Below are 15,330 nucleotides of genomic sequence, written 5' to 3'. Positions count from 1 at the left end.
TTTGTCTTGGCGTCTTTAGTGTCCATAAAGCCTCTTCTATGTACAGTCAAGAACAAAATTTCCAGTCGCTCAACTATATATTATTCTTCCAGATGATGGAGCACGTATGTCTCCAAGTGGTTCGATGCTTTTAATTAACCATGATCTGCCCGACCGCACAGAAATATATATTTTTTTTCCGCGAACTTGCATTCCAGAAACTTTTGTCTCGGACTGTACTTATTTGTTTCAAGCCGCTTGTTTACTGACCGTGCATATCTTGTTCACGTGTAATTTCTGTGGTGTAGAAAAAGGGCTGTGTTGTCCGGAGGAAATGTTTGCACGCGAAAAAAATTAGTTTCATCTACTCCTTGCTAGTGTCGTCACGTGAGAGGCATTCTTTAGCCATATGGACTTGTGTCCTTCGTAACTTTGAAGGATAACATATCAATGGCGGTCGCTTTATTAAGCGCGCGCTTTTTCACTCTGTTTTTATTTATTTCTTAGGAGGTCAGTTCTGGCGCTGTATATGCTTAACTTGGTGAGTGCTGTTGCTGCATGTGCAGTCATTTTTCGGGCGGGTGATTCGCTACACTGGTGTCACGTGACCGTATGCTTTTCCTTTCGTTTTCGTCTCCTTAGGCTTCCGAAATTATTTATCGCATGCTACGTAGCCGAGGAATTGTCAGAGATGTACCAAACTTTGAGGTGAGTCCTTCGTCGAAGTGTTTTCCTTGTTTTTATTTCAGGGTGGTGCTATATTTGCTTGTCGCATGGCTTAAATGAGAATGTATGAAAACTAAATAAATATTGCGTCTCAGGTTTATATATGAGGAAATGTTCTCATAGGGTAAGGCACACTACGCTTGCTTAAGCACCACCAACGAGAAAATGGTTTTTTTTTCTCATATGCTGTGAAAATTTAACGTGGAATGGGCTAATAGATGTCTTTCTGCTTCTTCGTTACACGACTACGGAAGCGGACGTGTTACTCTGCTTGCTGGCTTTCTTGCGTTTCTTAATTTTTATTTAAAACCTTTGCTTCCACCCCCCCCCCCCCCCCTTTTTTTTTCTCGCATAGGTGGCAATGTTCGCATTCAGCCTCGGCGGATATATTTATTATGCAAGGTACGTCTGTTCCACACGCGGGTTCGATTCCGACCGCGGCGTTCGAATTTCTATGGAGGCGAAATTCTAGAGACCCGTGTAGTATGCAATGTCAGTGCACGTTAAAGAACCCCACGTGGTCGAGATTTCCGGAGGCCTTCGCTATGGCGTCCCTCATAGCCTGAGTCGCTTTGGGATGTTAAACTACATAAAAAGAAAAACAAAGAAAGAAAAAAACGTCTGTGCCACACTTCCTGCAGCGTCACTTATCGGAACAATGTGCATTTAAACTACTGCGACAATGTATTTTTTTTTAATGGCTGGGCGAACTTCCTGGAGTTGGCTAATCTGTCGAATTCTCGCAAGTCATTTGAGCAGTAGTTTGATAGTGTAATATCGCATGCAGAAAGTACAGCTGTGTTATTCCCTTCATGCCTGTTATCCAGTTTATTGCAGATAACTATAACCGCGGGTTAAATATTTTACCCGATGCCCAGCCTCAGTTTATTTATAGTGCGAGTACAAAACGCGCTAATATTCTGGATTTTATATTCTTGTTTCGCCACTGAGCTATACACTTTTAAAATAAACTCGTATTTTTTTGCAGGAAAAACGGACATTTCAACGACATCGTGCCACTTGTATTGAGGTAAGTGACTCTGACGTAACCTTCTCTGCTCACTGGCACTTTAATCAATGCAGTGTCTAAGCCACACCGGTAGTTTTACGAGCATATTGGCATTGTCGAAAGCTTAGTCTGTAGGTCGATATTATCGAAATTTAAGTACAGATCAATTAAGTCGTCGCGATTATTTGTAATGCAATGTGCAAGAGTGTAAGGTTCACGAATAGAGATAGCAAGAAGTGTAAACAAAGTCTGCTGGAGGCCGCAGAAGTTTTCGTCACGCGTGTGCAGTGACCCCCCCCCCCCCCCCCTCCGTAAGAAAAAAAGAAAAAACTGCATTTCCTTGTTACCTTGGCGCGCGACGTATGCTTTAAACTGTGCTGATGTACTCGCAAACAAGCGTGATGACCATATTTTTAATTTTCGAATAAGTGCATTTTCTCTGTGCGCATTTGGTATTTGTATTTCTCTCCATTTATCAGAAAAAATTCGCGGACACCTGTCGACGTATTAGTTTAAACAGCTACAGGAAGCGGTTCGATAGTTTTTAGGATATTGTAGTAATTGAAGCGTATAGGAGTGCACCGTCGCTCATCACTCTCACAAACATGTTGTTCCTTTCATTTTATGACATAATCTCGAAACACTGTTGCTTCGAAATGATAAACGTGGAGGCTAACGAAGAGATGTCAACTTAACTGAAGGACAACGCATCGAGCTATTTAAAGAAAAATGATAGGTGTAACTTAAGAGACAGGAAGAGGGCAGAGTGGGTCAGGGATCAAACACGGATTAATGTCATCCTAGCCGAAATCGAGAGGAAGAAATGGGCTTGGGCAGGGCATGTAATGCGAAAGCAAGACAACCACTGGTCCTCAAGGGTAACATACTGGATTCCAAAGGAAAGGAAGCGTAGCAGAAGGCAGCAGAAGATTAGGTGGGCGGGTGAGATTAAGAAGTTTGCGTGGATAAGGTGGCCGCATCGACAGGATTGATTGGAGAGATATGGGAGAGGCATTTGTCCTGTAGTGGGCGTAGTCAGTCTGATGATGATGATGACGACGATAATGATGATTTCTACATCGTGAGCCGTTACTTACAAGCCATTGTTTCTTTAAACTCGCATAGAACAGGCCGGTGGACGGAGCGTTTCGTGGGCAGAAATTGTGCTTTCCGTAATGCTCGGTCTAAACCAGTTACGTATAAGCATTTGCCAACCGATCTGGCCATATGCAAGATTCGAAATATTAGTTTCAGTTAGTTTGAACTATAGTTTACGGGTTATTCAAATAGTGCTGTTAATGGCTTGATTAAGTAGTGGGCACAGACCCGCGGTCGTTGCTGCTGCATTTTGATAGAAACGATATACAAGAATCCCGGTTTTGCCAGAATATGTTGCATGTTGTAGAAGTCAATGTGGTCGAAGTTAACAGGCCAAGTGCAGCTACGATATGCAAGAATCCATCAATGATTTCTAGGGAGCCGATGCCAAGGCTCGCGTTCGTTGAATTGAGAGTGGAGTCTTGATGATGCCACCAGCTGTTCACAATGCAACGCCACGTGTCTTTAAAGCCGTTAGCACATCTGCAAACAACGGCATCACGGAGCTAAGGCCACAAGGAAAAATATAAAGGAAAAGCCCTGTACTGACGACTTACCAGTCCGTGCCAGTCAGAGCTTGACCTGTCTTGTTGTCCTCCTTGGTGCTTCTCACTATCGGTCTTCGGTAGCTTGACGTACTTAGAGCCATCTATAGTCGGTAAAGAACGAATCAGAGAATGCCTCTCAGTGGAAACCCTCCAGCCAATGGCGTCTGCCGGTGCTCACCGTTGACTGATTCTCCTCCTTGACCGATCCCGTTGGAGCTGCTAGCGTGAAATCGCAGGAGGTGGCAGATGAATGGAAAATAGCCATTGGCTGGAGGGCCCATTTGAATGGCATCTGCCGCTTAGTTCTTGAGTTGTATCGAACGATAACAAGTTTGCTTTGGGGACTGAGTTTTCTGACTTGTATTCAACGTAGCCCTCATTTAATCTGCTCATATATTGTCCCATTCCTGGCAGGCACCTGATCGGAAAGGAGGAGCTTGTCGGTTACGACCAGCTGGAAGCTAAGTTGGCGCTCAAAGAAGCGGAGCTCCTCAAGGCGCCGTGTGAGGTGGACAAGCTGGTGCGCATGTGTGACGTCACTCCCATCACGGAGACATCGCCCCTGATCGCCTGCAACGGCAACGGACCCGCGTACGGGCACAGGGCGAATAAGGTCAAGGATGTGTCCGCCGTCGCCAACGGCGTGAACAAGAGCGGCGACCAGCCGTGCTCCAAAGTGTCGCTGTGCCATGGTTCGTGCTTGTACGGGAGCGCCATGGAAATTCCGAACTCCGTGCTCCGACTGCTGTGGGAGCGGCACTGCACGTGCCGACACCAGCACGGCTGCCTCGCCAACTTCTGCAAGGTGGGTGCGCACCTCTCAATCGTTCCTGTTCGCGGCTTCTGGAGGGCCAGCCCTGCGCAGTGTCGCTGTAAACGATCACATGGTCCTCGTTAATACGGAGCATCTTAGAACTGAACCTGGCAGCATGCTCAGTGTAGGTTGCTGCAAGCGCGTCCTCGCCCTGATTTCCGAATCACATTTGGTCTCCTGCGCCCACGTTCCCTACCCGCCGCGGTGGATCAGTGGTGAGGGCACTCGGCTACTGAGCCGGACCACTGAGCCGGAGTGGCCGGGTTGGAGACCGACCGCGGCGGCCGCGTTTCGATGGGGCCTAAGCGCAAAAGGCGCCCGTGTGCTGTGCGATATGTCAGTGCACGTTAAAGATCCCCAGGTCGTCGAAATTATTCCGGAGTCCTCCACTACAGCACCCCTTTCTTCTTTCACTCCCTCCTTCATCACTTCCCTGACGGCGCGGTTCGGGTGTCCACCGAGATATCTGAGATAGTTATTGCGTCATTTCCTTTCCTCGCTTCGTTGCTGCACGACTGCGTTACTGTGCGTTAGTGCGCGTTAGTTACTGCGCGGGTGCACGACTCTCTGCCTTCCCAGGCCTGCGTGCCGGGGGCGGGGAGGGAGGCGCCTTTTTTCTTATGAAAATTAAAGTTGTTTGAATCAATCAATCAATCAATTGGTCGGTCGGTCGGTTGATCGATCAAAACAATTTTTTTTAATTTTTCCGCGTTCCCTGCAGGTACTTCTGAAGTTCGGCTCCGTAGGATGGTCTGCCGGCGTCGGCTTCAGCTTGCTCAAGGGTTACCGCCGGATACGGATTCGGCAGTCACTCTCCAAGGTGCTCCTAGGATCGACGGCACTGCGGACCGGATGCTTCCTCGGCGGCTTGACGGGGCTGTACAGCGTGAGTGATTATTGCTGGCGGGGCATTATTTGTACGGGTCCCTCCAATATGAAACGGAACAAGCAGTTAATTGCACATAAAGATGAGATTTTTTTGTGTTATTTCTCTACTAAAGTTGAAAATGACTTTAGTATACTATATGCGGAGAGGACAACTAGTTAGAAAAACCTGAAAAAGGTGTGCTTGTCGCACGTGATTATGGAGTAATCATTTATCGAATGCTCCTTGCTCCTTTTCATATTAGAGGGGCACCTGTAGCTGAGCGCTCATGGCCACAACTTCATTGCTCTTCTCTCAATTTTTTTTCATGAAGAGCGGTATAGCGGCATAGGAAAGCAGCATGCATTCAGGGGGACGGGATTATTCTTCTACCTTTCTTGCAAACGAAAAAAAAAAGGGGGGGGGGGGGGGTGGTCCAAGTGAACTTTTTCCACCAAAAAAATTTGGCGTCTAGCTCAATTAGCAGGTGACAGATTTGTCTGATGGGCCGACGGGCGTCCCATCGTGACCGATATGAATTACGTGTTATATATGCTAACGCGCTGACCGATCGCAAGAAGTGTCGCGCGGATGGTCTGAGCGACCCCGATTGCGCGTTCGTCTGTCGCCAACGTGTGCATATAATCTCCCTGCATCAGCCCGCGAGCACGCACTCGAAGAGACCCGAAACCGGAGCGTGTTTGTCAACGGGCATGCAAGTCGAAAGAGCCGGCCGGACTGGAAATAGCCCTTGCGTGTACGGTCGACCACACGCACTTAACGGCTCATCAGGTGTGGTCAAGGACGTTTCGCCCGCATTGTCTCAGAGCGGTTCGTCTTTTCCTGGCCGTGAAACAATCGCTGTCCGCGGGACTTGTTTCTTTTTTCGTATGGCACGCGCAACGATGTGGAACAAGCCTTGGCTCTGCTACGTTCCTTACTTTGTTTATATCCTTTCGTTCTGCTCATCTTTGGAGAAGGGGATGCTTACACCACCAGCTGGGTGCTGATGTTTCGACGCATACGAAACCTTCCAGGGTGGCAGCGTCTTGGCATACCGGAGACGTGCTAGCGGAGACGTACACCTCTTTACCGGACCCCTCTCGCGCACGCGCAGTGGCTCCTCCTGACCACAACAGTGCCACTGCGCATGCGCGAGAGGGGTCTGGCACGCAAAAAACGTCTAATGAATGCTAGGCGGTGCTTCCAATGTTACACCGTGGGTAGGAATGATATCGGCGAGCACAGAGAATGCGGAAAGATGAGATGACGTTACCGACCTTGAACCCCCACTGTGATGTTCAGTAGCCGCCTGCTATTCTTTGGTGTCTTAAAGGGGCTCTGAAGACAAATATAAGATGGATAACCACGATATAAACACAAAAATACCACTCTCGCCGAAAACGGAGCTTTTATAAGTGAGAGAAGACCAGCAAGCGAAATACACGTGTCGCCCTCACCGGCTGATTTCGCAAGTAAAATGCGTGCGTCTACTCCGATTCTTTCACGCGGATCCGTGAGGCTACGCTATACCGCCATTCACTTTAATACGGCAGCAAACCGTCGTTTTCGGTAACGACGTCACGAGCTTGAATCATCTGGCGGGAAAATTTTTAAATCCAGTTTTCTCGGCGGTAAATTCGTGCTGTGCTGCCAGAAGAAGGTCAGCATAGCCAGAAAGAAGCAGAGAACCAGTTTAGAAAAAAAAATTATGGAGTTGTATTCAGTGGCCCATTAATGGGCGTGTGGAATACGAATTCGACGGGCGCCTTAGGAAAAACGCTAAGGCGCCCGTGTGCTGTGCGATGTCAGTGCACGTTAAAGATCCCCAGGTGGTCGAAATTATTCCGGAGCCCTCCACTACGGCACCTCTTTCTTCCTTTCTTCTTTCACTCCCTCCTTTATCCCTTCCCTTACGGCGCGGCTCAGGTGTCCAACGATATATGAGACAGATACTGCGCCATTTCCTTTCCCCAAAAAACCAATTATTATTATTATGGTGATGCTAAAAAATCGACCGTATATGCGTGCCCCCTTATAGGCAAGGGGAACGCTAACAGGCATGGAGGAGGGGGAAGCATTATTATTCCATGCCACCCAGAAGACACGAACAGTCGCTGCCATAAACTTCTGCCGCCCGCTCTCAATGGAGACCTGTGTACGACTACGTGACTGGCACTATACTGCTGCAAATGAGACAAGGTGTTGTGGGGACGATAGTAGTGCTAGACCCGTCCTCCACTTCACTTTGTCTTACGCCTCGCGCGTGAAGCTCCGCACAGCGAGTTGAGAGTTCGGTGCTGGTGTACACGCGACGCAGTGTCACGTGACATGGTGGGCCCGTGCTCTAGACTGTGTCCGCCTAATTTTGTTAGATGTCTTGGCTTCATTATTGTCGATGAACCCTGCGCTGCACCATGCCCAGGCGCCGTGTGTCCAGACGGGATCCTCTGGAGCTGCGTAACGAGGCCTGTTTCGTCTTCTGCTTGCGCAGTTGAGCAGCTGCCTGCTTCGATGGCTGAGCGGCGGACAGCGGGACTGGCACGCGCTGGTGGCCGGCACCGTGGGCGGACTGGCGTGCGCCGCCTGCCCCAGCTCCTACGTCTCCCTCTACCTACTCTGGAAGCTGGTCGAGGTCAGTGCGTACGCGATCTGCAGTGAGCGGATCGCTGCGGTGGGAATTCAGTCTATGATGCGGTGCATGCCACTGCTGCGAACAAGGAGGAGGCTGAACCGTGAGCCTTCGCTTCAGGCTTCAATCACCGTTTTCTGATACGAGTCGTGTTACGAAGTCCGACACGACCTTGCTACGGGCGTGGCGAGTCTTCACCGAGTAAAAACCCGAGTATGGAAGGTTCATGCAAAGTTCAATAAGCATATTTGCTCTCACGGGCCGGCTGAATATGAACCTGCTCGAAATCTGCAACCGCTCACCGTAAACGTCTTCTTTAGAGCTCGGGGTGATAAACCGAGACCTGTGGTGAATGAAAAGAAGCTGGCATGAGCTCCGATTAAACGCATTTCATATGTGTGCATGAGCGCGTGCTTTTCTTTTGTTTTTCGAGCGGGAGGACGGCTGCCAGCGATTCCACTAAAGGGCAGCCGGACTTTAGATTCCCTAGGGTGCCTCGATGCCAGCGCCGCCGGGTGGAGACAACTTCAGCGGCGCCGCCATATTGAATCACACGGGATCAGCGGCGCTAGCGTCTGTAACGGCGCCGTTCATGCTCTCGGCGCGCTTCAAAGTGCTTTAAGTTGAACGGCCTTTTGCAGCGAGAGCTACACTGGGCTACCAGTCGAGCATTTCGCGGTACATGGGAAGGGGCCAGTTGTGATTCAATATGGCGGCGTCGCTTAAGTTGTCTCCACCCGGGAACGGCGGCGCTGGCATTGAGGCACCCTATAGATTCCCTGCACATACTAATCGACGATTCTGCGCTCTTACACTGTGTTGCTCTCCCCTTTGCAGCTTGTCTACCTGAAGAGCGCAGAACGCCAGCTCGTCCCCAAGTTCAAAGGTGCTGCCGTGTGGCTTTACGCGGTCTGCACGAGCATTATGCTCTACGTCGTGAGTTCATATATTATATATAATAAACCGTTCGTGAGTCATGTGAAGCGCATATCTGTGAACATTTCGGGTGTCGTAATTGATATGCTGTAGCTCTCTGCCGTACACGGGGAGATTTTTCGTGTCCACAGCACCTGAATGGAGAACCTGCGGATGCCAAACACGAATCTTATTACAGTCGAACCTCGCTAAAACGTTGAAGGGGCTGGGTTTATAACAAAGCATGGTTGTTAAGCGAGATGAATGGCGACTCCCCTGGAAGCGGGCTTCCAAGGGGAGTCGCCATTCCTTCGTTACAACCATTACTTTGTTATAAACCGTTTCGTTTTAGCGAGGTTCGACTGTATTCACGTTAGCAGACAAATACTGAAGGGGAATTCATGTAATGTGACACTAGTTTCAGCGTCAACTGTTACGTGTAAAGTTCATTTGTAAAGGGGTCATGGATAAAAGGCTTAATGGCCGACTCACGTGCTCATTGACAAAGAGTGACTGACAGTGGGTCTCGTCATCAACTCAAATCAGTTATCATTGCCAGCTGTAATCAGTCAGCAGTGACGTCACTCGAATGGGCACGTGATGATTACGATATTTGTGCGAACGATGCAGTCTCCTCACAATTATCCATTTATCAACTGCTGTTTGAATAGCTGTCAGATTGCAATGTGGAAAATTCCTCGTGACCGCGATAAAAATCCCTGTTTCCGTAATGCCGTGCAACGGCAACACGCAGGCGATCCTGGAGCCCCACAACCTGAGGCCGCAATACCGCAAGTTCCTGGACGACATATCGGGAAAACTGTACGTATACCGTATATGCCCTCGTGTAACGATAGGCTGCTACGCACCTTAACGACCTCCGAAATTACGATCCGGATCATGAGAGGGAAATATCTATAGAAGGATAAAAATGGGGTGGAGCGCCTATGGCAGGTTCTCTCAGATCATGAATGGCAGTTTTACCAATATCCCCCAAGAGAAAAGTGTACAACAGCTGACTCTTACCGGTACTCACCTACGGGGCGGAAATGGGGAGGCTAACGAAAAGGGTTCACCTTAAGTTAAGGACAACGCAGCGAGCCATGGAAATAAAAATAAGCTGATGATGATTATTATGATGATGACTGAGGATCCGCAGCACGGGCGAGTGTCTAATAGCGAACCGCGAAATATAAAAAAGCCGCAAAAGCTCATAATGCTTAATTCCTTTGTTTCCGTCGGCCCCAGTGCAGAGCGGGCAAAAACTCGTAGTTTTTCTTTATGGGGGGAGGGGTGGGGGGGGGCGTGTTCGCGAGGAGGAGCATTGCTTTTTAAGCACATGATCTGTTGTGCACATGAGCTTTATTAGATGTAACCTCGGGTGTTGAGTACCTCTGGTTCGAAATACAGACGCAGCAAAATGTTGGGGCCGTTGTTGACATAAAAAAAAAAAGGTTTCTCATATAGCTACGCTCGCTTACTTTAGCGCGTTCTTGCAAGTAAATGAGCGTGAAAGACATTTTCACTATTTTGCATGTCAGCGCAACAGTATACTGTGCTAGCGCATTGACAAAAATTTCGTCAGTGGGGCTTAACGATTTCTCCGTTCCTGAGAACATAGAATCTCAAAATAATTTAGTGGGGAAAGAGACTCCTTGTCTATGAGAGTTTCTTGAAAATTGATTCACTACGTCAATACCTATGGAAATGCGCGCTTCGTATTTGGCTTGACTTTAGTGTTTAGGCGAAAACGTGAATTCAGCTTCGAGAACATGACTGCGCGAGGTGTCATATTTTTATTTTTTTATGGTGATGATGTTAAACAGAGTATCCAACAGAGAGCTTTGCGTCCCCTGTACTAAGAGGGCAGGGACTCTTAGTTCAGGGCCCCTATAGCCTTAGCTGTTTGCCGAGTCCGATGAACCAGATGTTTTTTATGACATTGGTTGATATGCAGAAATAGTATTGCCCCAGTCACAAGCCCTCCGTGTGGTAGCTGGCGTGTGATGAAATTAATAAAGCCATTTTGAGGGGTTTAGTGCTCGAAATTTGGCCTCTGTATCAGAACCCTCGTCTTGACCCAGCACGTGGCCAAGCCAGATGCAAAGTTTACATTAACCGGCACTCCCGTGGGGGTAAGTGCACGAGTGGAGGACGAGTTTTCCTCTTAGGTAGCGACCGCATTAAGTCAGCGCACTATCAAATGTAGCGATCAGAAAACACGCATTAACTATAGCGTAGCTCCTAGCAGAAGACGGAAATGAACCGAAGCAAGTTTGTGTAGGCATAGCGAATGTTCTCGTTTGTCCTTGACTACGGGGAAATCTGGCGCAACGCCACAGATACTTTCGAGACTCTCGCGTGGTATAGAAATACCTGGTGATCAAAAAGGCTGCAGCCTACGCGCCCTTTGTAGCGTTTTGAGTTCGATGCTAACTTTCTGCGAACGTACTGCATACGAGGCCCCGCAACACCTCATATACCCCCGCACGGGAAACACCTATGAATCTGAAAAGCGCGTGGCTCACTCAAGAGAGCTGTGTCGTTCCCAAATTTTATATATATATATATATATATATATATATATATATATATATATATATATATATATATATATTATATAAATTATATATATATATATATATATATATATATATATATATATATATATATATATATATATTATATATATATATATATATATATATATATATAAAGTTAAGACTGGGGCTTACTTTGTGCTTCGGTTCTGAGCTCTACGCGAGGCGAAACTCAGTTGACATGTTCGCGGCTACGGCGACGTACTCGGCGTCCCGTCTGGCCGTGTTAAACGGTGGTCCAGGGCCCCTACAGCCTCTAGACACTCCTGTCAATCTGTTTTCGCCCAGTGCAGCGTCCAAGGTTTCATTCGATTCGACAGGTTCCACAAGTGCACGAGTTATTCGGTTGCCGTTTCACATTTGCCACGCTCACTTGTAGATGCTGCTGTATGTGCCTTTTATTGTCAAGTTTCAGCGTTGCGGAGACTTACTGGAGTAGTCGTATACCGGAGTAGCAGTTGCCACTTGCCAGCTCCGCATGCACGGCTGGCAGCCGGTTGAACCGGTGTACGTCTTCGTTAGGATGAAACTAGATACATTTTGCAGGGTGCGTACTGTTACCGCTACCGCTTACTGCGTACCGCAAGCCATCACTGCGCATGCGAAGATTGCATTGAGGGCGCCAGATGGCGCCACGTTTCCGTCAACAGCGTGCGCGCCTTGCTCGTCGGGGCCAATCCGCGCATGCGTAGTTACGGTACGCCGTAATTGGTAGCGGTACGCGCTATATATATGCTGGGAGTAGCTACTTGTGTCCCACCGCGGAGACTACTTGAGGTCATGGGCCCATACAACTCTACAGCCAGGTACTCTCTCTTCAGACTTAAACTCTCTTTTTGCCTCGCAGGTTGTCGCAGATCAACCGGTTTCCCTTGGACATGCTTGGCTTGCACTCATCCCAGGCGTTTCCGCATTTCTTTCCACTCAACCTGGACCGAAGACACGTCAGCAAACAGTTCCTGGAGCAAGTTCTAATCTGGGCTTGAGAGCCACCGACGCCTAGCTCTGGCCCTGCGCGCAGCGATAGCACGCGTTCTCATGCGTTCGAGGATAACAGATGAAAAAGAAAAAAAGAAGGGAAGATCTAACAACTCAAAAGTGCGCACAACAAAACGCGATGCTCTCAGACAGCTGCTGCAAGCTCAAATTGACGCAGTGGAAACTGCAGCCAAAAGCGGTGCATACGGCAATTGGGCCTACTTTGCTGCATGGCGCTTCAGGAGGACGAAAGCTCTTCGATTAACATTTGCTGTGATAACTTCACATTCACACCGTCACTGTCGTCAGTGCTCATCTCATTTTGTATTATACACCATCACTTGTAGAACAGTGCGTGTAACAAATAAAAGTTTGTCCAGTAACTCTTGCCATTCTCTTGCTATGGACCTCTGAGCCCAGCGTTTGTTGCACAAATTTCTACGCTCTCAGCACGAACATGTTTCAGCGACGTATAGTCAGCGATATGGTGATGTCAGCGTCAAGATTAACCCCCTTCCTTCGTAGAGGAGGGACTCGGCTTTAAAATAACGAAAATATTTCGTATCTATCAGGTCTTTAATGAAATGTCCCGAAAAAGTCTCCCCAAAAGCAGCTCGGAAGTGACTTTAAAAAATGTTTTTGTGACTGCAGGTAGCAGAATACTGCCTGAAATCTCCGTGAAAGTACCTTTTCTCAAGTGTCCAGACCTGACTGGATGCAGAAAGCGTAGCACGACATATACTTCACATGATTTTGATGCGGTTTGTTGCATTATGCTCCTTAATTTTTTATGCAGTGAGCTTCCTTTATTTTTGAATAAATTTCGTTCTTTTTAATTTGTCACTAAATTGACATTTTAATGGGTTTTTTCTGTGTAACAACTCATAGTTGAATGGGTACCGGGACGTAAAAAAATTTCTGGTGGTTTAGCATAATAATAATTGGTTTTTGGGGAAAGGAAATGGCGCAGTATCTGTCTCATATATCTTTGGACACCTGAACCGCGCCGTAAGGGAAGGGATAAAGGAGGGAGTGAAAGAAGAAAGGAATAATAGGTGCCGTAGTGGAGGGCTCCAGAATAATTTCGACCGCCTGGGGATCTTTAACGTGCACTGACATCGCACAGCACACGGGCGCCTTACCGTTTTTCCTCCATAAAAACGCAGCCGCCGCGGTCGGGTTCGAACCCGGGAACTCCGGATCAGTAGTCGAGCGCCCTAACCACTGAGCCACCGCGGCGGGGCTGGTTTAGCATTGCGAAGCACGAAATGCGCGAAAGCATGGTTCTTTGCAGGTGGATACTGCCATCAAGTACCTGAAAGCACTATAGAGATGTTCACTGACCCAGGGTGCCAGTTATTTCCGCAGAAGTGCCTGTTCCCGACTTGCACAGTTTTGGGATTTGCTCCTTCCTTTTCTTAAAATCAACGGTCTACAACGTTGCCAACGCCAATGAATCCGATGAACGCCGACGGCCTGTTGCTCCAGTGCCGCGTTTCTGCCACAACGTTGTCAACGCCAACGCATACACCGCACATGCTTCTGTCAGCACCGCCGTACCGCTACTTAGCTCAAAGCATTATGGAGGTGTCCATTGACCCAAGAAACCAGTTATGCGCCTTTGTTTTCCTTAAAATCAATGGTCTATACAACGCTGCCAGCGCGAATAACGAGCCCGATGAACGCCGGCGGCCTATTGCTCCAGTGCCGCGTATGTCACGTGGCCGCACCTCCACCGCTCCTCCACTTGATGGTCAAATTGCGGCGCCGATGACCTTGCCTTGACTAGGTCATAAAGCTTTTGCTTTAAAAAGAAAAAGCTATCAGATTCAACTCCAAGGCAACCCCACTCTGCACAGCAGCGCGCTCCTCGGACCACTTCAGGAAAGTTAACGCAATCCGTTTTTTTTTCGCGTTCACGTGGCCGCTCTGCGTATGCGCGCCTCTCCTCCTCAAGCTCCACTGGTTGAATCTTGAAATTTTCCATTCCACTACGGCACCTCTTCCTTCAATTCTCCTTTCACTCCCTCCTTTATCCCTTCCCTCACGGCGCGGTTCAGGTGTCCGCCGATATATGAGACAGATACTGCGCCATTTCCTTTCCCCAATTATTATTATTTCCAGCTAGAAGTGGAAATGACAGTGCCATTTCCACCCGCCGCGGTGGCTCATTGGTTAGGGTGCTCGGCTAGTGATACGGAGCTAGTGCCCGGGTTCGAACCCGACCGCGGCGGCTGCGTTTCGATGGAGGCGAAACGCTAAGGCGCCCGTGTGCTGTGCGATGTCACTGCACGTTAAAGATCCCCAGGTGGTCGAAATTATTCTGGAGCCCTCCACTACGGTACCTCTTTTTCCTTTCTTTCGCTCCCTCCTTTATTCCTTTCCTTACGGCGCGGTTCAGGTGTCCGCCGATATGTGAGACAGATACTGCGCCAATTCCTTTCCCCCAAGACCAATTTTCAATTTTCAAAGTGTCATTGCCAGCCACTGCAGCTGGAAATTCAACTGGAAGAGTGCTTCCCAGCTCGAAATATTTCCTCCATTTTCATGTAGGATATGTTGCCCCTAGCAGCGTCAATTAGGCATGTCATCTCGCTTCATTTCTCAGTAACAACACCAGGTACCAGGGGATACCCAAATCATATGCAGGCAACCTCGCGCCTTTGAGTATTTGCGAGGGATGTCCGTGACAAGTCCTTGTTTTAGATGTCCTGACATGTTATACGGTGGATATCCTGTTCAGGTGATATACAGACACTTACTTGATATGCATTATTTCTGTAGAGATGTCCTCATACGATATCCCGTTCAGGCGATATTACGGACACTTACTTGAACCACGCCTCATTGTCTGCGCAATGTTCGCGACAAAGATGGAAGAGTGGACCCATGTTTTTTTTTTCTAAAAAAAAAGTTATCTGCAACGTGGTACGCTCATTTTCATTTCTTGTTTGTGCCATCACAAATTCATAATTGAATGAAATATTGCTCAACGTGCAAAAGCCAAATGGCTCCGAAAGGGGTGCCGTAGATTTGGAGTACATTAACTCGTGGAACAACTTCGTTCTGCGGATGTATGCTTAATATTATGGCGCTACATGGCTTTTAGTCTGTAGCGTTTCTGTTGCGTGATCTGTTTCGCATATGCCTGTTCTTAGCCTTGTTC

At 48.2% G+C, this 15,330-nt stretch overlaps 1 protein-coding gene across 1 annotated transcript in view; it reads left to right on the top strand.

The window, feature by feature from the left end:
• LOC144099084 (transmembrane protein 135-like) overlaps window positions 1-12,542 on the top strand; it is a 33,826-nt gene extending 21,284 nt beyond the window's left edge. Inside the window, exons 4-13 of the mRNA XM_077632170.1 lie at window positions 487-520; window positions 622-687; window positions 1,061-1,107; window positions 1,694-1,735; window positions 3,775-4,165; window positions 4,896-5,060; window positions 7,534-7,674; window positions 8,509-8,607; window positions 9,341-9,408; window positions 12,034-12,542. Of these exons, the coding sequence (XP_077488296.1) occupies window positions 487-520; window positions 622-687; window positions 1,061-1,107; window positions 1,694-1,735; window positions 3,775-4,165; window positions 4,896-5,060; window positions 7,534-7,674; window positions 8,509-8,607; window positions 9,341-9,408; window positions 12,034-12,172 (1,192 nt within the window). The 3' untranslated portion in view covers window positions 12,173-12,542. The remainder of the gene's footprint in view (window positions 1-486; window positions 521-621; window positions 688-1,060; window positions 1,108-1,693; window positions 1,736-3,774; window positions 4,166-4,895; window positions 5,061-7,533; window positions 7,675-8,508; window positions 8,608-9,340; window positions 9,409-12,033) is intronic.
• The last annotated feature ends 2,788 nt before the right edge of the window (window positions 12,543-15,330 follow it).

This window comes from Amblyomma americanum, chromosome 7 (assembly GCF_052857255.1).
Source record: "Amblyomma americanum isolate KBUSLIRL-KWMA chromosome 7, ASM5285725v1, whole genome shotgun sequence".
Classification (NCBI taxonomy): Eukaryota; Metazoa; Arthropoda; class Arachnida; order Ixodida; family Ixodidae; genus Amblyomma; species Amblyomma americanum.
This window is presented reverse-complemented; position numbering and strand designations above follow the sequence as displayed.